The sequence below is a fragment of the Apus apus genome, chromosome 5 (genome assembly GCF_020740795.1).
Source record: "Apus apus isolate bApuApu2 chromosome 5, bApuApu2.pri.cur, whole genome shotgun sequence".
Lineage (NCBI taxonomy): Eukaryota > Metazoa > Chordata > Aves > Apodiformes > Apodidae > Apus > Apus apus.
In genome coordinates, this window is record NC_067286.1 from 39476017 (window position 1) to 39500881 (window position 24865).

The 24865-nt window shown below is 37.8% G+C and overlaps 1 protein-coding gene across 2 annotated transcripts in view; it reads right to left on the reverse strand.

Annotated features, from left to right (window-relative positions):
- Positions 1–24865, reverse strand: part of BAZ1A (bromodomain adjacent to zinc finger domain 1A) — a 62863-nt gene that overhangs the window by 34660 nt on the left and 3338 nt on the right. Inside the window, exons 3-7 of one of the 2 annotated variants that reach the window (XM_051621393.1) lie at positions 19772–20050; positions 8065–8208; positions 3860–3961; positions 2542–2629; positions 592–726 (exon numbers count right to left, since the gene is read on the reverse strand). In XM_051621393.1, the coding sequence (XP_051477353.1) occupies positions 592–726; positions 2542–2629; positions 3860–3961; positions 8065–8208; positions 19772–20050 (748 nt within the window). The remainder of the gene's footprint in view (positions 1–591; positions 727–2541; positions 2630–3859; positions 3962–8064; positions 8209–19771; positions 20051–24865) is intronic. The other variant, XM_051621395.1, reaches the window with a different exon arrangement.

Consider the following 24865-nt stretch of genomic DNA (forward strand, 5'->3'; position numbering starts at 1 on the left):
ACAGACTGCAAGAGTTTCCCACAGACATACTAGGTACTCCCAAGATTCTGCTTGATGGAGGCAAGCAAGTTTGGGGAGAGCGTGAGGGGTTGGGCACAGGAAAAAAACCCAAACTCAAAAATTTTTCTTCCACCTTTTTTTTTTAAATAAGGTAGTTTAGAGCACTAAGCTTCACTGTGTTTAAAAAAAGACAAGTCACATAACTGTATATCAGGGCAAGTGACATTATTGTATCTAAGAGTACAAATTAATGTTTTTTTAGCAAATTATTTATTCATCATTCCCAGAAGGGACAAGTACTCTATGTACCTTCACAACACACTGAAAAGCTAGTTTCTTGGTAGGATCACAGAAATAACAAAGAAAAATAAGAAGAGAACATATCAAGTATGGTCCCTTTTACCAGCTTAACTATAAACCAATCTACTCTAATATTAATTATGTAATACATCCGAATTCTTCCTTCAAGAAAAAAAGAATGCAATCAACCTTGTATTTCAACTGCTTGGAAAGTTCAGAGAAAATGGAAGAACTTAAAAGACCATGCTGGTGTGTCTTCACCTGGAATGAAATAAAAATGTTATTACTTACAAGACTAGCAGATGCCCTCTTTGGGGGTCTCCCCCGCCGTCTGCTTGCAGGACTGAAGATAAATGTAGGTGGTTCATCAGGAAAGAAGCAGGAGAATTTCTGTTCTGCTAGATTATATTTTGCAATTGATGATGCCTTAGTAGGAAAGATGAAAACAGATATTAATTGTGAAATTCCTATCTTTTCATAAATATAAGCTAATTAATGAATCACTAATTCACACACAAAAAAAAAAGACAATAAAAGTAACTAGGTTCACAACTGGTTAGCTTACGATAAGAAATAAAACTCTGAAACAGTATAATTGTAGAGTTAATCCACCAAGTGGATAACAATGCAAGCAGCACACATTTCAAAAGATAATTTGGCCTCATTTGGTAAAAATTTATTTCTTTAGATGCCTTTTAGCAAAGATAGCTGGTTTGCTAAACCAGAAAGTTACTGAAATCTGTTGAGGAGGTCTTTTGACAGAAAAAGATTAAAAATTAATTTACTGAAGAATCACATGAATCTCTATCATACTTAAGTGTTTCTGGAGGAGGATATATTTTATGCCTTCTCTCATTCTGAATGCCAAAGTCTCCTTTCAAGTCTGCATTTTCAACCCGGTGGCTTCAGGAAGTCTGCTTTTATCAAGTTATATGGATGAGGATACAAAGGAGATGCTTTAAATAAAGATTTGTTCACCTCACTGCTGAAATGCAAGGCTAACAACAAGGGAATAGACAGACACTCCACAAAAGCCCAAACAAAGAGAAGATGACAAATGCACACATATGCAGAAAATAACAATTTTCCTGAGGCACCAGAAAGCATCACTAATAGATCCCTAGACCCAGCACACTGTATCACATCAAGGACAATGTGATTGTTAATAAGCCCAAGGAAACATGGTGGTTTCAGCTCTATTTTCTTCTATTTCCATTTATTTAAAAAAGACACACTTCAAAGTTACTAACTTATTTAGAAATTAGTTGCCTTTGTTATTTTTCACAACTTTCAGAGGCTAGACTCTCACTGATGTTCTCATCTCTCAAAGCTTTCCTGTGCAGAAGGAGTAGTTACACAGCTGTATGAACAGTTTAAACACACACACAAAATACAAGACCTAATAAACAAACATACTACTTTCTAAAAACAAGATGAAGATAAGAAGGATTTCAGGGTCAGTGAAAGAGTCCAGGATCCCCTGCAGCACAGCAAGCAAGGCAAGGAAAATTGCTGCCTACTTGATAAGCGTGTGAAAAGCTGCTCTATTTAGCAAAAGGAAACAGAAATTCTCAGAGTCATACTGCACAGACTAAGATGTGAACTTTAATCTGAACTTGTACTAAATATCACCATACATCTCGACATAAGATAACAAAAGCATGCATCTTAACATCATCAACATCTAAAGCCTCATGAAAAGCCCATTTCAGCCACCTGAACTCTTTAGTACTTCTGCCTCAGTAAAGAACTAGAGATTGAATCGAATCTACAATAAAATATTTTCCAGCTAAAAGCATTACAACAGAGTAATACTAGACTACTGTACCAAATACCATCTGCATAACTTGAAGAAGGAAAACTCGTGTGTTAAACTAAGCAAAAACACACTATGTTTTAATACATAACATATTTCTAGGTAAAAGCTCCTATTTTTATTTTAGGGCCTTTTCAAACTGGCAGCTAAAGAAGAAATTAGACAACTAAATTCTGCTTTATGTACAGAAAACTACCATCAGGTTTACAAAGAAAACTTAATAAAAAACTGCTTTTACAGAAAAAAAGTTGCAGTATTCATTATTTTATTTTCAAAAGTCAAATACTAACTCAATATATTACACTTGAAAAAGCTAAACTCGATGTAGTTTAAAAGAGGAGCTCTAAGCAGCTAGTAGAGAAGAGCAAAACAAAAAACTAAGTAGGGTCAATACTCTATCTCACAAGTTATTCCTTCTTACTTACCTTAGTTTTAATGACTCCATCATGTGGTTCACAGTGTTGTTTCAGAAAAAGTTTAAGTTTATCACGAGAAAAGAGATGTTTCCTTCGGCTGTATTAGGAAAGACAGGTAGTATTATCAACTAAAATCTTCAATTATTGTTTAAGTAAAGCTGACAATACGTGCAAGAACACATTTAACGGATCATATGATTGACTCTTTTATCATTTTCTTAATTACAAATTACACCCTTACCATTGTGCCTAACAGCCATTATTTGCAACCACAATTCAATTGAAAATGGGCCCATGTCACTTATTAACAAAACAAAACCCAGTTGTTTTACGCATTCGTAATTTTTGTTTCTAGATCCTGGTGTATGGTCTTTCACACATACATACAGACAAACTCCACAGCCTATTCATCCCCACATAGAAACGTTCCATTTTATCATAATAGCTTTTAAAATCCTCAAATAAAACTGAAGTCCAGTTGTTTCAGAAGAGGGTGAAAATACACGAACAAGGGCAGCAGGAAAGCAGCATTCATATCCCTCAGAGGGATAAGGCACAGAAGTCTGAAGCCAACAAGTGAGAGGGGTGAATTGACACACTGATTGGTCAGGCTGTGGCACTATTCACTACAGGACAGTGTGCTCTTCATGCTAACTGGCTTCCTGGAAAATCCACACTACTTCATGGGAAGGAAGAAACCAGCCATACAGGAGTAGCTTGTGAAAAAACTGATCTAGATCCATATTGAAACTAAATTACTTAAACTCATGGAAGTTGTGGGGTTTCTTCCTAAGTACCCAGTTTATAAACTTTTAATGCACAATCTACTCTAAAAAAAGTTTTAACTAAATTAAAGATGAAATCATCTTATTTAAGAACCAAAAAATCTTTGCAGCTTTCTATTTTAAAGCAGTAAAGCAGTCTAATTGCCAGTGTCTGCTCCAACATTTCAAACCAGTAATGGCACCACACAGAGAGAGCTCACAATGCCAACAGTTCATCAATATTATAGAACAGGGTTCTCAAACTTTTTTTCACTTACTCCATCAGTCACAGCAGTAGGCAAACATATCCAAAGCAACCATAGGTCTTGTCTGTGTGCCAGTGAAAGCACTGAGGCTTGTAAGGAGTTGGTATCTGTGTTAATACTAGTAACGCTTGGAACATTTGCTACAGAAAGCCTCTGAAACACAGTATTTTGTCCAGTGCCTCCCATTAATAGTTCTAACATATTACTTTAAAATGCTACTTCATACCAAAAACATCTTTCAGTGACTTATGCAACTCACATAAAGTAAAATTTTAATTTTCATATACTAATTTTTACCTTAGTTGAGATGCTTTAACGATAACAGTTTCATATAGATCTTTTTTCATAGGTTGGACTTTGTATTTGAACAAAGAAGGATCAATTATGGCTTTCTTTTCCCTAAAAAAAGAAAAAAAAATTTAAGAAGTTAGCAACAATCACAAAACATCAGTCTTGTCTTGTATGTGTTTCATATATTTATACATACACACAATGGACTTCTTGAAAATACTCAACCATATTTAGCGCAGGCTGTAAGATTGTAAATTCTGATGGTACCAAAGAAGACCTATTCACTTCTGCCAACTTTTTTGCCACTAGATTTAGATCTTCATCAAAGCCAGTAAAACTGTACGGAACAGGAAACGGTATAAGGGGTGTTGGATTTCTTAGCAGGGAGAGAGGAGATGCGAAGGCAAGAACAAAGCAGGAGACAAGAAAGAATCATCCCTATCCCCCAGAAAATTGTCTTCTTTATACTCTCAGTTGTGAGGGTAACAGGAAGACAGGAAAATGGAGATTATGAGGAAGGAGTCCAAAAGACAGAGTTAAATTACATTAATAAAAATAGTATCCATAGAACTACAAATCACATTTCAAAATGAATAAAAAACAGGTGTAATATTTTTCTGAAATATCAATTTAGAAATAACATCCCCCCCAACAACATTCTGAAAATAGCCATTCTGAACCTCCAACAGATAATCTCATCTGCCCTTCAATAACTGTGGCTCACCACATGACCTGGATACAGATTTCTGCTTTCAGTCCTGCTGTATTACATTCAGACAGCATGGTCTTAAGGCGGCTTTACCAAGAAACTTCTGAGACCTCTTCCTCAGAGCTACCTTGTCCAAGACATAACTATCTCTATCACCTGGTCCAAGTCTTGCTCGAGCTACCTGTATCTTGCAGTACTAACAGAACTAAAAAAAAAAATGTACATGATTAGAGCATCAGGAATACATGTAAAATTAACGCTGTCCTCTTTTTTCCCAAAGAGACACAACGGCTTTTCTTCTTCTCTTTGACTAAGTTTGGGAATGGAAAAAGCTCTGTTGAAGAATGCTAACTAAATAACAATCATTTATGGTCTCCCTCTGCTCCAGTGCAAGCCTTACACAGAGGGAACCTGTCAGTATATTGATCCTGACTGAAGCACTGACCTCAGCACACCTTTGAAGGCTGTCACTGCCAAGCTACTCTATACCCAGTAATTACAACAATTTTTTGGAATCAGACTAGAACTTCAACGTGGAAATAGAGCAACCTGAAGCCTAATAACAGCATGCTGGTTATACTGCTCTAGGAACAAGACAACAGCACCTTGCAACAAACTTCTGACTTTGAACCTTTTGATGAAGATTTTAAGCTGTCATTGATCCAGTACTTTGGTCTTTCCTTACAATACAAATTACTAAGACCTGCCATTACTATTACTGGATTCAGGGAATGGAAGGGAGAGAGGAAGAAAGGTAAAAAATAAGAATTAAAGATAAGGAAGGATTTTTTCTACTGAAGATATTGCAGCTACGACTGCACTTTTTAACACTTCCTATTCATAATTTCTTCTCCAAATAGAGGCAGATAACTAGGTTGAAGATGGTAAAACATCTGGATGCTAAGGTGCCATTTGAATAATTTCCAAAAACTTCCTATTGCCTCTGTTTGCATCCCAAAATTTGCAGAAATAGTTAACCCTTCCCCAAAATAAAGATGATACTTCACTTAAAATTAAATAAACACCCAAATCTACTGTCAGAAACCAGACAGCAAACCAAGAAGAAATTTTTCTTCTAGTATTTCTGATGTGGTTGCTGGTTCACATTAGTCATAGCCCTGGCAGCAGGAATGCCATGAATTAAGTTGGAGCTAGTATTGGATATATTTGGCAGTACAAGTCCCTGAGTCTCCGGTGTGCTGCTGAGTGCTAAAGCAAATGCAAGAGTTCACCCTTACCCCCAAGTCCTACAATTTAGGATATGAACACTGTTATTCTATGATGACCACTATCCTACAGGATCAGAGGGTCCCAGGGCATAGCATCAATGGCTTAAGATCTATGAAGATTGCTTCTTTTTACTTTGCAACCCAGGCCTTACAAAGCAACTTGTTTTTCTGAGGGACTGCAGGAGCGAGAGTATCCTGGCCTCTTTCTCCTTGTACAACCTCAGCTTTTACTGCAGAACACAACAAAAAAGGTCAGCAGGAACACTTGTACAGAAGACCCAGCTAATTCTGCCCCACACAGGCAGAAGCAGGGTCAGAGAAAGGCTGGGATCTCTAATGACATCTATTTTCAGTTAAGATTCTCTAGCCTTACAGATTCTTTAGGAAAAATATTTGCAGATGGCCCATCAATCTGTGCTGTGCTCCCCTCCCCCTCTCTTGCAAACACACCAAGCATCTGCTGTACCATTGTTTAACAGCACTGCAGCTTTGCACGAAGCCTGGGTCTCAAAACCTGGAGATCTGAGCGCAGACACTGTGGTTCTGCGCAGATCAACTTGACACTAGTCCCAAGGCAAGTAACATCCATATTCTCCACATCCAAGTTATTCCATAAACAGAAAAATATAGTCCCTGAAGATTCAGCGCTGCAAAACTATGTCACTCAGTTCAGTGGGATTTCTAGTTGCTATGAGTAAGGGTATAATCTTAGATGACAGTATACAAAAGTTGACAACAATGCTCTACTTTCAGATAGGTTTTACAGGTACACCAAGTAATACTTTCCAAGTTTGCATATACCCAGAAGCTGATTGTAGTCTTATTACACTCCTGCATTTGTAACACTCTGTGTAGAAAAAGACTCACTTAAAACTTCCAGAAGGCATTTTAAATCCTTAAAAGTTTTGCAATTTAACCATGTAGCATAAATGTTAGGTATGCCACAGAACAATGCTTCAAAAATTTCTATATTCTCACAAGATTTCTCTTTCTAAGAGAAATAAACTGTTTTCCCTCCTTTCTCTGCATTGTCAAAATAAGTAATTGGTTGGAGAGAACCACAGACTGACTGGTAGTGTAAGACTCATTCTTACTACCAGCTCTGCATGCATGGAAGTGACAGCAATATAAAGGGATCAATCCCACAGTCAGCTCCTGTGCACGCTTGTATTATTCCAAGAATAACCTCCTTTCAAGTGCCATATGCCTTGTGGAACACAGAAAATGCATTTATTTTGTCAGAGACATAGGACCCCTTCATGGGCAACTTGGACATTGCCTTCAAGATACAGCAGAGAATTAAAAAAAATATTTATCCCATTTTATTTTCTTAGCCAAGTGAGAAGATCCACCCTAGCTATTCAAGGCATTAAATCCTCATGCAGCAATCAATGAGAATGACTTCTGCATTCATGTGACATCTCCAAGTCAATGACAGTTCATATAAAGCCTGTATACTGCTAGATTCCTGATAGGGGCCCACTTCAAACACTCTTATTTCATCAGGAGTGTGCTTATGAGGCTCCAAAATCTTTTTCTCATTATACTGCTAGGATAAGCTGCATATGTAAGCTCAATCACTGGTCAGTAAAGGGACAGTCCAAATTAAACACCACAGTTACAGCCATGAAGCTCTCTTATTCGGTTATTAAGCTATTCCAGCCTGTAGATGTTTCCTTAAGAGAAGACATATAAAATAATAATAAAAGCCAAGAAATAAAATAGTGTATATTTACACTTACACAGGCACAATGAAGAAAGCTTTGTACATTTTTATATTTTGGACACAAACACACTAAGTCTCTGGAAAGACTTTTCAGGGAGTTCCCATAAGTGTATGTCCTCTCATTATAAGGCAGTCTCAACTTTGAGCCTCATGATGGAAGTAATAAATCATGCTAAGTAGAACCAGACTGCAGAAATGCAGAATATGACTGCATTTCTAAGCTATAGCAGCACAGGTTCTGCAGCACAGAGAGGCCTAGTGATAAGCATACATGGCTCATCCACTGTCTCTCAATAGAAACACCATCATTCCAAACAAATTAACAATAATTATTCTGTACGTACTCCATGTCTCACAATGTACAGTTCTCTGGTGGATTACACACAGCATAAATGGCACTTGTGAATATTCAGCTTCCCATCTCAGCTGGCTGAACACTCACAATCCATACAGATCAAGCAATTTGTTTTGGTCAGATGCTGCCATGTCTGCTTTAGTCTCATTTCCACCCAGCCCAAATGCTTTATACTGTAAAAGTATCATTTACCCATTTTGTGCAGAGCTATTGTGCGTTTCTGAGTCATCGCTGTCGCTGATGACAATTGTGTCTCCATCAGTGCTGCTGGCATGGCCGTTTGCCATTCCATTGTGATGGGTTGGAGCTATGACTTCCAAAATCTTACACTGACACCTGAAATAAAACACAGACATTTATTTCAGTCAAAGTCTTTCACTAGTGCAAGGAGTCTAAAGTTAGAGCAGATGCTATTTTAAGAATACCTGTATAACTGAACATTGTATTGTCTACTACATGAGGGAATACCCAAGAGCTTTGCACTGAAATACTAAGTAAAATATTAATTTCACTAGTTCCATCTAAGCTATCAGCTTCACTACTCAATACAAGAAATCAAGCCACTGGCAGAACTGTGGTGGTAACTATTTTTTTTTTTCCATTCTTAAGTTAACTAAAAGTTCACTTAATGTGTTACTTCAAAACTATTCACCGAACCTTTTATATTTATTTTGAAAGCACACTAAGAAAAGCAAAAGATTTTCACATCCCAAAATATTCTTACTTATAAGAGATGATCTTCTACTGCTGTCGATGACCTAAATAAACAAGGCTGAAATGATCATTATGCATCTAATCTTAATAATGGCCCATTTATCTGCTGACACATATTAAGGCTCCATCTGGCATGCACACAATTGACAAAACAAGTCTATCCCTTTGCCATCATGAATGCCAGCTATAAAAGGCAGAATTAACTACATATTAAAAAGTATAATTAATCAACACTTCATGCCAAGTAACTGTATTATAGCTGGTTCTTAACCACTAACTTTCACCCCTATCTAGAATTCTATGGTTCATATATTTTTAGTTTAATCTCCTAAAGCATTGTCTTCTTCATGAAAGTTAGTATTGCAGTCAATGGATGCTGTCACATACTATCACTAAAAGCTCCATAGGAGGGGGAGAAGAATAACACTCTTCTTTGGGTACCGAACACTGATACTTGAAATTAATAAAATGGGGAATAAATTAAGAACAGGGCTTGAATTAGCATAGCATCACGCCTAAGTTAAAAAGAAACGAACAATAAGACCCCAACAAATCTATGACAAATTCTAAGTGTAATTCTATTTCAGCTGAACTCTGGTAAAAAGGAAACTGTCAAGATATTTCTTAAACAACTCCTTCTGCAAGCAGACAGTACTGTCCAAAATCTGCACACATTCAAGAAAAAAAAAATGGGGGGTGAGGGAGGCAGACGTGGAAGATGCAGAGGGAGAGAAGTTGAAAACAACAAAATCTCCTGGGTGGCATTCACTTGTGCATTTAGCTAGGACCAGTAATACAGTCAGTGCCTGTAGCTGTCCTCCCCAAACCTCTCTTCAACAGGAAGACTGCTCCAGAACACTCCAAGGGGATATGTAATTTAAAAAAATATAGTATTTTTTTTTAATTGTTAATAACCTTATACATTCCTAAAGATGACGATATGAGCAATATGTAATCACCTACAGGGACAGCAGAGCTGCTTGCGTGCAGAGGCAGCCTGAGCCCGGCAGGCCCGCTGACCGCAGGCACGCTTCCGTTCGATGCAGCCAGCTCTGCTTCCAAAGCTGGCTGGTTTGGGACTGGAAGACACGTTTTCCTAGTGAGTGGAGCCCAAGCTAATTAACTGTGAAATTCTAAATAGACTCTGTGCAAAGAACCAAGAGCACTCAAGTATGTAATGGAGACAGAGCCTAGTGGCTGTTTACAAACTAAGCCCAAGTCCAACACAGCTTACGAAAGTGTGGCCCGGCACCAGACTCCAGCTTTGTACCAAGGGAAAAGTCTGTCATTACACTATCCTGGTTTTCCAATACTAGGAACATCACAGCATCCCCTTTGTAATAAATAATATTGAGCTGACTGCATGGCAGAATGTGTATTATTATGCTGTTTTTCTAAATCCAATAGAGATCACATGCTAGAAAAGTCTTCTTAGTATAATTATTTCTGTTTCAGACTATAAAATAAATTCCTTAGAGAGTTCAATTTAATTTAAAAATAACTTTTAAATTAATTTCCAGCAGAAAATAATCAAAAGCACCAATGCTTAAGGCTACTAACACTTTTTCCAATTTGTTTATTATTTGAAGACCACAAGAGGGAGCGAATAAACACTGAGTTTGCAATCACAGTAACACAGCCACATGAAAGCTAAATCCCAACCTCCGCTACCAAATGCCAGCAAAGGACAAAGAGGATGAAACACACACACGCAAATCAATCCTCCTGGACAAAAAGACTTAAATACTTAGGCACCGAGGATTTTACCAACACTTAATTTACCTGTTTATCCATCAGCCAGCCCTGTAATTTACAGAGTATCACATCACCTTCTGGAAGAATGGAAATTATATATTCTGTACACTCACAGTAAGTAGCAAAATCCCCAATACAGCTGCCATTTTTTTTCCTTTTTATTATTAAACAGGGAGAATGACTAATGGAACAAGCTATGACAGAAAGCAAGTGGATAGACAATGCCTCCATTCAAATAATTATCAGAAATCTTCGGAGAAGGCATGAAGTGAAACACACATTATCTGGCTCAATAAAAACATAATCCAATGAAATGTAATGATTACTGTTAGGGGATTAAAGAAAGTGATGCAACCGTTCCTTCTGGCATTAAAGAAATTTTAATCTACAAATGAAGACTTTTTTTTAGCCTTGCTACCATGAAGTCGTGGCTAATAGCAGCCAATTCCCTGGGCTAAGAGAGGCAGACACTCTGCTTCTAGAACAAACGAAGGTCTACTCTTCTCAATAACAATCATTCCTCAAGTTCACTTATTACGCCTCTCATTTTATACCATAAGGCACATAGAACAGCAGAGCTGAAAGCTGAAGCAAGACACTAAAATATTCCCAAAGAGGATACCTTAAGATCTTTAAGAGTTTGTGCATAAGTCAAACTGCCGTCACTCACTATTTCCCACAAAATAAGAACTGGAAGTACCTCAATCTAGAAAGATAAATATATTAAAAGTTAATAAATATATACCCCAATAGCCCCCTCAGTCAGGAAGCACTTTCTTCAAATAACAATAAATGTTGTGAAAAAGCTTACAGCCACACTAAAGGAATCCCAAAGGTATTCAGAAAAGGATTGGATAAATTGAGAATAGAGCCACCACAGAGTTTTAAACAGTCCCAGCAACTCCAGCTCAGACACTGACAGCCAAAAGCTAGAACAGTAAACCTGCAAAAGGATTATCCTGTACCCCAGTAGTTTTGTGTACCTCTTCCTGCACTGTCGGCTGCTCTCAGTAACAGGATACAGGTCCTCTGACCAGTCCCAAGGATGGCCTTTATGCTCACAGCTTTATTTTTTTGCTAAGCTTAGAAACCAAGCTCTTTGAGGTCCTCTTAGGTTATGGAAAAGGTTCAAAGAAGTGCTCAGCTCATATGATTAAATCTGTTAATTTTTTAAGAAATAAAAGAATAACACAGGAGCCCAAAAGTTTTAGAAAGAAAGCCAGAGGAGATATCCCCAATGCACTTTTTTTTTTTTTTTAATACCAGTGCCTATCGCCTTCTCAAATGCAAAAAAACCTGAGAACTTCCATTGATTTTCATGAATTTCAGGAAGGGCTGGTCAGCTGCACATGTGGAAGACCATAACTGACTCCAGCATTCTGTTGGCAAGAGACACTCACTGGAGACTGCAGCACAGGACACAGTTTCTCTGGAAACCCAACTCCATCAGTATCTCTCTTTAAGACTGATTCTGGGCTGTGCTTTGAAGAGCATCTTAACACAACTAGCAGATAACTTTAAGGTAGGACTTAACCCTTGTTACTCCCAGAAGAACCTTAAGGAAGCAGCAGGCTGTTTGGGGTATAAAAGCAAACTTCACCTGCAGCCTCAGGCCACTTGCTGTATGGGATGCAGAGATGACTTAACAAGTCAACACTGTCAAGAGGGGGAAATTTTCCCTTGTTATTCCTCCTCCCTGCCAGATATTTGGGGTGGTGGTTGCTTTTTGTAGCTCTGGCACTCAGTATCCTTCACCAATTGCCATTAAACTGAATTCCCTTTCCTAACAAAACAAGAAAAACAAAACAAACAAACCAAAAAATCCCAAAACTAAACCAGTGTGAAGAGCTGGGTACATATTTGTCCTATTAGCTACTTCAAGCTGCTCACTGAAAGATCTGATGAGAACCAAAGCACGTGCAAGAGGCAAATACTGGCCACAGCAAAAAGCAGAGGAGAAAGAAAAAATAGGAACACCTCCCTAGAAGCCCTGAGACGCTAATTTCTGTAGCATCTCAGTAATTTCAGTAGTTCATCCTTCCCAAGTGAATAACATCTAGACAAATGATCACTAGGTCACTTGGAGAGTCTGTTCCTGGGAAACCACACACATAACAAGGTAGTTAGGCAAGACTTCGTACATACTTGAAACTCACCAGTAGTCCAAGGAGAGAGTGATTCTGGAAAACTCAGAACAAAGGTTAAGTGTAACTTACTTGCCACATTTCTCATTCACTCACCTCAGCAATTGAAAGGCACCGACACAAGCTATTACAAGTTTTGGGACAAGCAGTTACCTCCATTTACCTCTGCTGAAGCAGCAGAAGAACACTACTTGAAGAAAGAGAAGCTGCACTTCACTATGTCACCAGGCCAAAACCAGCTATAATAGGATGTCAACTGGAAACCTTAACCCTGCAATTATCAGTACTCTCACTTAACTTGGATAAGTTCTTCTTGCTGAGTAGGCCTTTATACCCAACTAAAGCCGGAGTTGGCAGCTGTGAGAGGAGAGACCACTTCTTACTGCACATCCCCTGAGCATTCTGCACAAAAGCTTTTTGATCTGGCTGGTGCTAACTACTGTGATATAAATAATAGTCTGGCACTCTACTATGTCCTCATTTCAGTTCAAAAACCAAGATTCCTTGAAGACCGAGGTGAGTTACAAAAGTGCCTCTATATGCTTTAAAATAAGCCGACAAAAGCAGAAATCTCTTTCAAATGGGGCGGTGGAAGAATATTGCAATATTTTGAGGCCAACACAAAGAAAACAATAACCAGTGAGTCAGAAGCAAAAGGGAATTCACTTTTTAAAATCCACCCATATGAAAGCTAAGTTTTTCAAATGCAAACATTAAAAAGCAGACCTTTTCTAATACTATGTAAAGATAGCTGAATACAGAAAACACCAAGAGCCAGTAATATAAGAAGCTACAGCAGGAAGTACCAGGAAGTATCAAAAAACTACAGCCTCATTCTGTTTTGTCAGCTTTTAGTAAGTTTTTAAGAAGTAAATGTCAGATAAGTGCAGTAACTTACATCCTTGTCCTAACAATTTTCACAGACTTGAAACTAATTAGAGATAAAAGTGAGACAAGGTCTGAAGCAATAAATGACATACTTTACTAAGCGAAGTGGTACAGTTTAATGTACACACAAAACAAAAGCACACAACAAGGAAACAAGTTTTATACACATAATGGTTTCCTGAAGTACAGTAAGAGCTGCTGGTTTTGACTTATAGCATCTTCAGTCTGTCAAGTTCTAGGTAAGATTGTATGCTTCAAAGAAACTAATAAGAAGTATGTTTTTGCTTAGGACAAGAGAATCCTGTATACACAGTAGCTGCATCAGCTATCTCCTGTGGATTTAGGACAGCACTAACAGTAACACCAGTTTATGCGCTGTTTTGACTGTCCAGCATTCAGAGTTCATAGTATTGTACTGATTAAAAAAAAAGAAACAAAAAGTATAAACCAAACAAACCAAAACCTATACCTTTGCATTTGCAGTTACAAAAGTAGAAAGTGTGCACAGAAATGAGACCTAACAGAGATTGACAGCAACCAAAAATAGTTGCAACAGCTGTTCAACAATCTATAAAAAAGGAGTTGCAGGTTGTCTCCCAGATATCATTATCTTATTAGTCAAATATGTCTATTAGTCAACAAATACATTTATATACTGAAGGACTTAAGGGCAGTGGAAAGTGAATTCCTTAAATATGATTCTTTCAGGTCAGGAGCTGACTGATCCTTAAACAGCAAAGCTGGAAGAATGCAAACTCACTTGCTCTATGAATAGGTAAGCTGCTGTCCAATACTGTCAGCTAGGCTGACGTAAGCACCACACTAACTCTGCTACTGGAATTAAAATTCACCTTTCAAAACAAAGTAGGAAACTTTCTTTGTGTGCAGGAACTTACTACTTAAGCCTCAACACTACAAAAACACACTCTAACTTTTTGATTCTGTTGACTTTAGTTCCAGTACCTCAGTAACCAGTCAGCTTTGAAACCTATATGTCAGAAGGGAAAATTTGTTGGTGGGCTAGAAAATAATTTAAACTTACTGTAAGTTGTTAGTCTAAACATGGAAGACACTTTTCCTTTTACTACCTAGTGCTCTTATATTAACTTATCCTAGTGCACAGAAGACAACTGTACATATATATATAAGCATTTAATACCTTGTTATGAGTTTGAATGAAAAAACTGAAAATCAGTTATAACCTTATCTCTTACAAAGATTATCTTGTGGCATCCCAAATCCATATCAGCTAGGCATAGTCATGGCCAGCAACATGCTTCCTGTGCCCCAGTTAAGACTTACAGAGATGAAAACAGTATGCAAATCTTTTAATTGGACTAATGCAGTGGTTAATCCACTATGAACAGCCCTAAAGCACTGGGACACCAGCCAAACAATTGATGAGTTAAAAAAAGAAGTTTCACTTACAGACAAGGTTGCTCTGTGATTATCTAAGTTTTCTATAGCTTGGCAACAGTCAACTTCAGAGCAGAGAAAGGATGTTGGCCTATATCAAACGTATGATGAGATGCAGCACTCCTCTAACACGGAGCATCATCTACTACTGTAAACAGGTTTGTTTTTAAAGCAGTGTGTTCTTTTAAGGCATTCTGGTGTTGCCTGCCCACAGACATTAGGCAAGTATTCTTTTGCAGTGGTGTCATCTAGTGGTCAAATTAAATGAAAAAAAAAAAAATTCCGTGTTTTCTATCTGCCACATTCTGTATGATTTCTTCCTTCTTACACACGACCTTTAAGCAATCTGTTTTAGTCAGCAGGCAGTTGACTTTTAAATTAAGATCGGTACTAACTGTTGGACAACAACTGGTTTGTCCTCCACACTTGGTGGGGAAGAGAAAGCATCGCCACATAAGCTATTTTTAAGGATGGGGGAGGGGGAGCTGACGAGCTAGTAGAGTTGTCCAACCTAAAACTCTTCAATGCTCAAGTCAGAGCAAGCTTACAGATTAATTAACTAATTATCACACCGCTCACTTGTATACCCTAATAAAGACAGCCATTATTTCTTGAGATAGCATCCAGTCTCAAAACACTGATGATAAATCACAACTGGTTGTTTACATGTGCTTTAAATCTAGATTTTCTTCTGACAAACTAAAATAATAACTAAAAGAAAAGCACACTTCTGACCTCAAGGAGAAAGGAATAGATCTGACAGCTGAGTTAGTCACACAGTTCTATTTGGTGGATTGCAGGTCTTCACCGAGGCTGTTTCAGGTGACACTCCACACCACAGAGTTCCACCTTTCAGGGAACTGCCTTCAGATGCCATGATACTGAAAATCAATTCCAAGCACCACATATTTTAAAGCATAGCACAGCTGCCACTTTGGAGAAAAGACAGCTCCAGTTTGGCCAGAAAAGCTGGACACATACAAATAAAAAAAGCTGACCATACTTAATCAATACGTCATCTGAAAAAGTTAAAGAGCAAGTATAATTATCTCCTTGTTGCTTCTTCTAGATTACCAAATTGCACACATCACTTTCAGAGACTGCCTGAACAAACCACATCAAAGGACTGGAGGGGCTTTCTCTGCAATTTCTTTCTGGTTGATAAAGGCTGTTAAAACACCAGACATACCAAAACAACAGGAAGACTGAATATCTCCCAAACCCTCTGAGTTCCTGCTACCAGGCCTCAGCAACAAGGCAGATGCAGCCAAATTCAAAACTGAGAAGCACAAAAAGAGGCTAAAAACCAGAATAGCCTGACAGGGACATAAGACCAGAAAAAGAAATGGGGCATCAGGTTCTGCAACACACAGAACACACAGGTTGGATGCAAGAACCACCACTCTCAAAAAAAAAAAAAAAAATCTTCCACCTAGCCTCTTGACAAAGACCTTGATCTCTTACTCTTTCTAGATCACCTGTCCACTGCTTTCAGGACTACAGACTACTTTGTATGATCAAGATAAAAACATTTACATTAAGCCAAAGTGCTAACCCTTCTAGTGTCTGGGTTCCCTCCCATTTACCTTGTTCAAAATCTAGAAAGCTGCATCAAAGCAATCTATCCTACAACAGTATTACACGTGCAATGTTAGGAGTTACCAAATATCAGTACTTAACTGCTTAAGCAACCCCTGGTTACACATTCATTATGTTATAGGCTTGGCATTAAATGATGCACAGAGCTCAGATAACAAACGATCCTGCTGACATTCCCTGTGCAAGAAACTTCGTAAATAAATGTAGTGTAAGAGCTTACACCACCAAAACACAGCTGGGTTTTCATGATCTACCAAATTCTGCTCATCTCATAGGATGCTATTACACTATGGATGAACTACGAGCGTTTTTGCTACAGAAGATCACAAAAACTTAGCTGCATTGGACAAATACGAAAATCACTCTGTTCGACAGCTGTGCTATTTACAATTAACATGAGTTGGTACATTTAATCCCCAATGTAGTACTTCAAAATACAGGTCAAAGTCAACTGTTAATTTGGCATAAGAATAACTATGCCTCACCTCCTCCCAGTTTGTGTTCTTTAATTATATATCCCTAAACATAAAAATCCCTCTGCATTACCATGTTATTTGCACTGTTTCCTGGATTTAGTAATAGTAAGGTCTGAACTAACTCTCTGCTATGCATTTGTCTGGAGTATCAGTGACATTCTATCAGCAAAGGTGAATTTTCCATGCTGCATTTTACCAACATAAATTTATACTTCTGTAGTTTAAAACATACAATGCCTAGAAGGTTAATTTTCAATGGAAATAGATTTTATCTGAAAGTTCAGTATTTTGGTGGTATCTAGCCCACCTCAAAGGCTTAAGAAATCTAGCTTATAGCCTATTAATATATTTATCTGTGAAAGCGGAACACAAATAAAATTGTCAGATATGTATCGCAACACAACTCTGAATAACCAAGAAGATTTAATTAAAGGCTGGTAAAAAAAAAATATGGTAGCACTATCTTCATAAGATGGAATCATATCACAACTTTATCTGAACAGAATTTAGATTACATGGCATGTGGAAACCATTTTGTTAGGGCAAACTTAAAAACTGATTTACAATGGTCTAAAAAGAAAAGTGAAAAGGATTAGTAATTTCAAAACACAAAGAAACAAGACAGACTTGTAGCACAAAATTTGCCTTAAATAAGATCTGAATCAGCCACTAAAAAAAATTATACAGAGCAACTATATTCTCCAGTGACCATTTTGAATGACCCCACTCCTATCACACAATATACACCAGATTACATGTTGAGACCTCAGACAACCCACAGAAATCAATAGGTTGTGCCCTCTCTACTCAGCAGGGCAAGCTGGCCCCTACTCCTGAAAAAAAGGAAAACAAAACAACCCCAGAAACAAGTAACAGAAAAAATGCAGCAACAGCTGTACCCACAAAGGCTTTAACACATGTTCTGCAGGTATTTGTAAGATGAACACGTTTAAGTCTTTCCTGTTTTAAACATCACTAAAGTGAAGCTGCACATTCATTTAGACAAAAGATAGTCCCTTTGCAGTCCTTTCTCAGAGGTGTGCTAGAGACTCAAGCTATGTGCTGCAGAACAACTTACTTATACTACAAAGTATAGGTACCAATTATGCTATGACAAAAAGCATCTGAAAGTCTACATTCTTCCAAGTTTTTAATCAGTCTAAGATAACCATAAAAGCACTTACAATACATACATCAGTATAGAAGGAAGCATTAACACCAACTCTGAGTGGGAAGAAGAAACATCACACTAAATCCCAGTTACAAACATTTTATGATTCATTCCCAACTTCTCTGAGAACGCACTCACAATTTTTGCAACTACCTAAAAAGCAAAAATCCAACTTTCATCAATTTCAAGCTTTCAATAGTTCAGCCATTCTGAGTACACAAAACACCACATAATTAATTACATTCTGGATTATTTCATCAAAACTTTCATAGGATTTTTAATTCATAGCTTATCATCGAATCTTGGAATGCCAGGTTGGAAGGGTCCTCAAGGATCATCTGGTCCAATCTTTTTAGGTACTACTATAGTTTATATGAGGTGGCTTAGCACCCTGTCAAGCTGAGACTTAAATCTGTCCAATGTAGGGGAATCTACCACTTCCCTTGGGAGACTACTCCAATGTTTGACTGTCCTCATGGTGAAAAATTTACTTCCTGTGTTCAATCAGTCTCTCCAGGAGGAACTTGTGCCCATTACCCCTCATCTTTTCCATGTAATTACTTGTAAATAGGGAGTCTCAATCTCCTTCGTAACCACCCTTTAAGTACTGGAACACGGTAATAAGGTCTCTCTGGTGTCTCTTCTCAAGGCTGAACAAACCCAGTTTTCTCAGCCTCTCCTCATATGGCAGGTCCTCTAGTCCTCTGATCATCCTTGTGGCCCTTCTCTGGACCCTCTCCAGCCTGCCCGCATCCTTTTTGTAGAACAGGGACCAAAACTGAACACAATAGTCCAGGTGTGGTCTGACAAGTGCCGAGTAGAGCAGGATGATGACTTCTTTATCTCTGCTGGTGATGCCCTTGTTGATGCAGCTCAGCAACCTGTTGGCTTTCTTTGCTGCAGCAGCACACTGTTCACTCATGTTGAGCCTGTTATCCACCAAGACCCCCAGGTCCCTTTCCACAGGGCTGCTCTCCAGCCAGGTGGATCCCAGTCTGAACTGCGCTCCTGGGTTATATGTTCCCAGGTGCAGGACCTTCACACTTCTGCCTGTTGAACTTAAGGTTCCTGCTAGCCCACTCCTCCAGTTTGTCCAGGTCATCCTGGAGGGCAGCCCTCCCTTCCAGAGTATCAACCTCCCCAGACATCATGGTGTCATCAGCAAACCTCATTAGGGTGCTCCTGATCCCAACGTCTAGGTCACTTACGAAGATGTTAAACAGCATGGGGCTCAATATTGATCCCTGGAGGACCCCACTTGTGACCAGTTGCCAATTTGAGGAGGAACTATTTACTATCACCCTCTGCGTATGGTTCATCTGCCAGTTCCCCACCCACCACACAGACCATGAGTCAGCTTCTCCAGGAGAAGCCTGTGGGGGACTCTACCAAAAGCTTCTCCTAGCTTGTCATTAAATCCCATTCTACAAACAACACATTGCTCTCACACCAGGGGACTGACCACACAGACCAAAACACTTCAGTAACAAGACCTGAGAGAGCTGTCTTGCCTCCAGAGCTGCTTCTAGGCTAAGAAAAGATACACCAAGCCCAGAAATACAATACTACTCTTAATTAAAGTAGGGAGGGGCAGTAACAGTATCATTAGCTTAAACATCACACCTCACTTCTGGTGTGTTTGATGTAGCACATTATTCTGACTTTTTGTTCTTAAAAACTGCACAGAAAACTCACCCACACCAAAGCAATACATACTTCTTTTTAAACATACTTACCTTGCACCATTATTTCTAACTACTTCCACTGTTTCACCAACAAAATACCGATCCTTGACATAAGCAAAGATTTCATCACAGATTTCATGAAGTCGGGAGCGATGGGTAAGGGTGGCCAAGTAGAGAACTGGAATGATGAGTGCCTCTGGAAAACTTCGAAGATTTTGTCTGGCTTTCTTCTCTGATTCCAGTGCTTCCTGATATGTAAGTCCTGGTTTACCTGTGACAGCACAGCTCCACACAAGGCTGTTACACAGAATGGTGCGTTCAAAAAAATCACTAAAAAGAAAGGTGAAAGGGGAGAAAAAAAATGCTTGAGTTGTAACATTTTCAATTTGCTCACAATTAATTAATTAAGAGATAATTAATTAAGAGTTATTTACCACTTTTTAGCCATGGCGTGGTAAATTGCTATTCCAAAACCAAGATCTCCTCTCACTACAGACTACAGTAACTGCAGCAAGAACTAGGAGTTCTTGAAACAAATATACATGTATAAGAAGCCTTATGCATAAGAATAACCACACTGAGTTTAATAGATGTCATATCCTCCTCACATCCTCCACACTTCCACAAGTATTTGCAAGGGGAGGGTCTAAAACTGTAAAAACATAAAATAACCTTATGATTTCAGAAACATGTTGAAACTTGAATAAGTTTCAGATTTTGAGTGCCCTAGCTCACAAATGAGAAGATGGGAGAGGTAAAAAATTAATGTCAAGTAGTTCTCTAAATAGTTTGTATTCCTCCACTGTTTGCATTGCTCTTAGAAAAAGCATTAAACTATTTTTTCCTACAGATTCTTCTCCTCTCTTGTTCCATTAGCAAATATTGATTCTCTTCCATCCCTGTACTTCCAATTAATGCTAAAATTACATTGTTTTTATTACTTGCTTACTAGTTGTTTTATTGGAGTCAAGAAAGAAAAGCCTTTATTAGTCTATACCTGTCCATTTTTGACAGGTATAAGAAAAACAGCAGTCTGCTGATATACCTTCTAGATTAAGCATATGCTGTAGCTATTCACAAAACATATATGTATCAGAGATCAGACAGCAGAGCAATCTTTCACTATGCCCTAGTTCAGACAATACTTATTTGCCTTCCTTTAAAGATCTTAAGAGACTAGTATTGGTAAGTATGCAACACACAAGATGACACTGAGCTTTGTTTTGCCTTGTATCAGTTGAACATAGTGGATTCAAGGCAGACACACAGTGCTTTCACAACACTACACAAGATACCTGTGCTGAAGGCTCATTCCTGGGAAAAAAAAAAAAAAAATTACACTGTCCAGCATTCCCTTTTTAAAAGGATAGAACTGTTCAAATAATTTCTGGCAATGGGGTTAGTGCATTGGACAGTTCACACTTCCGAGTTTTTTCCTGCAGGCTCCCAGCAAACTCAAGCTGGCAAACGTGCATCAGCTAGACTGATGCAAATGACAATGTTCACTGCAGATGGACAGATGAACCATAACATTTTGTAAATGAAAATGGAAATTCAGACTGATGACAATGGAGAGTCCTGGCTCAGATAATCCTTTCTGTATGAGTACATGATTCCTCTGAGTGAGAGAAAGATGCTTGAGGAATAACATCAGCTGCAAGAAGGGGAAAAGGACAGAAGAGGAAGATGTATTTTATCTGAGTAATATTTAATAGCTGTATTTCAGATTTTTATATCACCTTCATCTACTTAATGTATTTGACAGCACATAGGTCTAATACTCATAAGTAATAAGGAATAACTTGGGTTTGCTTATGCTACACAAGAAAAAGAGAAGAACAAAGGACAGAATGAGAGAAATTACTCTTCCATGTGTGAAGAATGGATGGCTGTCTGTCATTCTTTGCACATAGAACAGAATATTCTTTTTTGCTGTCAACCATGGTGAATCAGTATCTTTAAGGTATAGTTACTTAAACATTTTCAAGAACAGGTTAGACAAAAATCTGTGGGTGGTTTGTTTTTTGGTGTTTTTTTTAAGGTGATGGAATACATAAAACATGAGCTCTTCAGGTCTCTTCCTGCCCTACATTTCAGTACTTCTGTGTTATTCACAATAATTTTTAGTAGTCTTACTGACTTCAATGGATGAGAAACATTTAATTCAAATCTTCATGCAGCTGCATGTCTCTGTATTTTTCTGTCTCACTTACCAAAGAGGTTCTTGATAATTATCTTTAGCTAGGAAAGAGAAAACAACCCTAAGAGTTATTTTAAAATGTACCAGAACATAATTTTCTTAAATTGAGAACGTAAAAGGGGAAGAAAAAAAAAAAAAAAGAAAAAGAAGAGAGAGCAGAGAGGGAAGGAGACTGAGCTTGATGCTGACAGTATCCCTTTAAGAGCTGCTGTTATTCTTTGTGAGAGGACACCCGGGCAATCATGCTATTTAAAGCAGCAGAATGGAACTTACAGGGGGGAAAATAAAAACAACCTAAAAAAAACCCCACTCACAAACACACAAAAAAAACAAAACTAAAAAAATTCTTACTCTACTACTATTAAAAGTGTAAAATTATAAGATTATTTTAACTGAAACATATTTGAGGAAAACATTTTCCATTTGCATACAAGAGTAGTCTGTGTATCTAGTTTCATTCTCCCTCACTTCCTCTTTTGTTTTGTGTGGATTTTTTCCCCTGTGAATTTACAGGGTAGGGAAAAAAAATTGTGAACAAAATCACATGTAATTTTAAAAGCATTATTTGTCTGTAGCTAGTCAATTTCTACATTGTATCAGAGCCATATGTGCCTTAGTCTGTTAACACAGTCTTATTGCAATGTTTTAATGATCTTGTTTTAACTTGGTTTGAGAGAAGAAAACGAAAACCCAACAGTTTTGAAATAGATGTTATTTGTAATACTATTTCTGTCCCCATCTCTCTGGTGCACATCAGTTATCACAGAAAGATTTACAGACACGAAAGCTACAAAAGCAAGAGAACAGTACTAGCAGCAGTGATACTCTTTCTTTTTACTTAAAGAGTAATAATGCACTTGTATCACATTCTACATTCAACTGAAATTCAGAACAGCAAGTGCATCTGCTGCTACATCACACCTGAAGCTTTATCTACATCTTTAGGGTGTTACGGTCTTGGGGGCTTCCTCACTGGTTCAAGAACTCTGTAACTCTTTGACAACACAGAGAAGGAAGTTAGTAAAAAGCACCTCCACAGTCACTTGCATGATCCCATCAGCCAGTGAGAAGTCAAAGGGCACCACAACATTCTGGTGAAGATGTCCACATCAGCTCAACTACTCGAGGAGCAGGGACTAAAAACCAAGCTGTCACTGTAGTAGTAATTAATGCTTAGCTAGATGTCCTTTTTTCGTTTACATGATATAGTTTTCCATGCAAGGTAAGGAAAAGATCAAAATTATCAGCAAATATTTGAGAAGTAGCTTCACACTGCTACTCAGTAGGTATTTGATAGAAGGTAGTTAATTGACAGAAGCTAGAAATAAACTACTTGCAATCTCTGTGCTGACTACACTTGCACTGTATGTAAAGATCCAGCCTAGAAATAACAGATGCCTTTTGCTTGAAATAATCAAGTATTCCCATTCAGTCCAAGATTTACTGTATTTTTAGTGTGTTTTAAGAACATGTTTGTATCAAACAACATACTTTCATTCATTGTCTTAGCATAAACTACAAACAAGTTGGGGGAGTGTTCTTTTTATAAACAGATGAATTACATATCAGAGAACGCAAAATATGAGAAAGTCATGTTAAATAAATGAAATTTAAGAGCAGGGAAAAAGCAGAGGGGAAAAAAGTCTATGGAATGGCTATTTTGTAATAATTCTTTTTTTCAATCCTGAGGCCCCTATGAGCCTCTAATATATAATCTGTTTAGTCTATGGAAGGAGGGTAATCACGAACACCAACACTGCCATTCTGGATCACAAAAGCACTCCTGAACTCTGCCTTGTCTGCAGAAGTGGTCAATAATACACACTACAAAATAAGGCACAGAAGAAACAAACAAACAACATTGAAAAAGAGACATTTATTCCTTAATATTTACCCATTAATGATGCATTGAGGATTATATTCCAAGTTACAAGTTTCTCTTCAACAAAACAGAAAAATCCACCTAATTTAACTCGGGACACTTTTTCAAGCCTTTTAAACAGGTCTCTTTTTGACTGTAAACAAGAATTTCACAGGCTAATCTACAAAGAAGTTTCAGTAAGTTTTGGAGACATAAAACTGCTCTTTCCCTGTGTGTTTTAGAATGTGGGACATTCCTACCACTGTATCTATACTACTCATCATTTCTTTTTCTCAGGGTGACTTCACAAGCATGACTTCCCGTACTTTAATAGCGGCTTTCACTGCACATCTACATCACCTATTAACTTTCACAGACAAGGTGTCAAAGATGGTGGTAACATCCCAGTGGTTTAATCTATTTCTCATGTATCCCATGCATCCCCATACTTGCTTTTCCAGCTCCAACTATGGCTCCAGAGATTCTTTTGTTGGTCTGTCCCTCTAACCAGGAGTACAACCAAGCATGAAGAACACCAGCTCCCCCAGTTCCTGTTACCCCTGATAAATACAATCAAACACTGCCAGCACCCTTTTTTAAAGGGTTACAAAATTATGTGATGGTATTTCAGATTAAAAAGGAAATACATTCTTAACAGGAAAGTCACTTTACGAAATACTAGTCTTGCCAAATTCTCCTCACATTAGCATAATGTTTTCTTATATAGAGAAGACCAATACTCATGTATAACTTGTTTTCATCTCTACCAAAGATGCCATGGGTATGAAAGAAGCTTTTCAACTCTAAGCTTGTGCTCTGTAACAAGAAATAAACAAACAAACAAAAAAAACAACCAAGCAACAAAAAACACAAACAAACAAAACCACGAAAACAAAAAAACCAAACCAACCAAACAAAAAGAACCAACAACTAAAAACAATAAGGAAAAAAACACAACAAACAAAAAGTCTTAACCTTTTTGTAATTAAGAGTGTTTATATAATTGAGGGAGTGAATTCAAGTTACCATATGTATCTATACATTCCACTTGATCTAGTTAAACTCTCTAATTTTTAAATCCTGC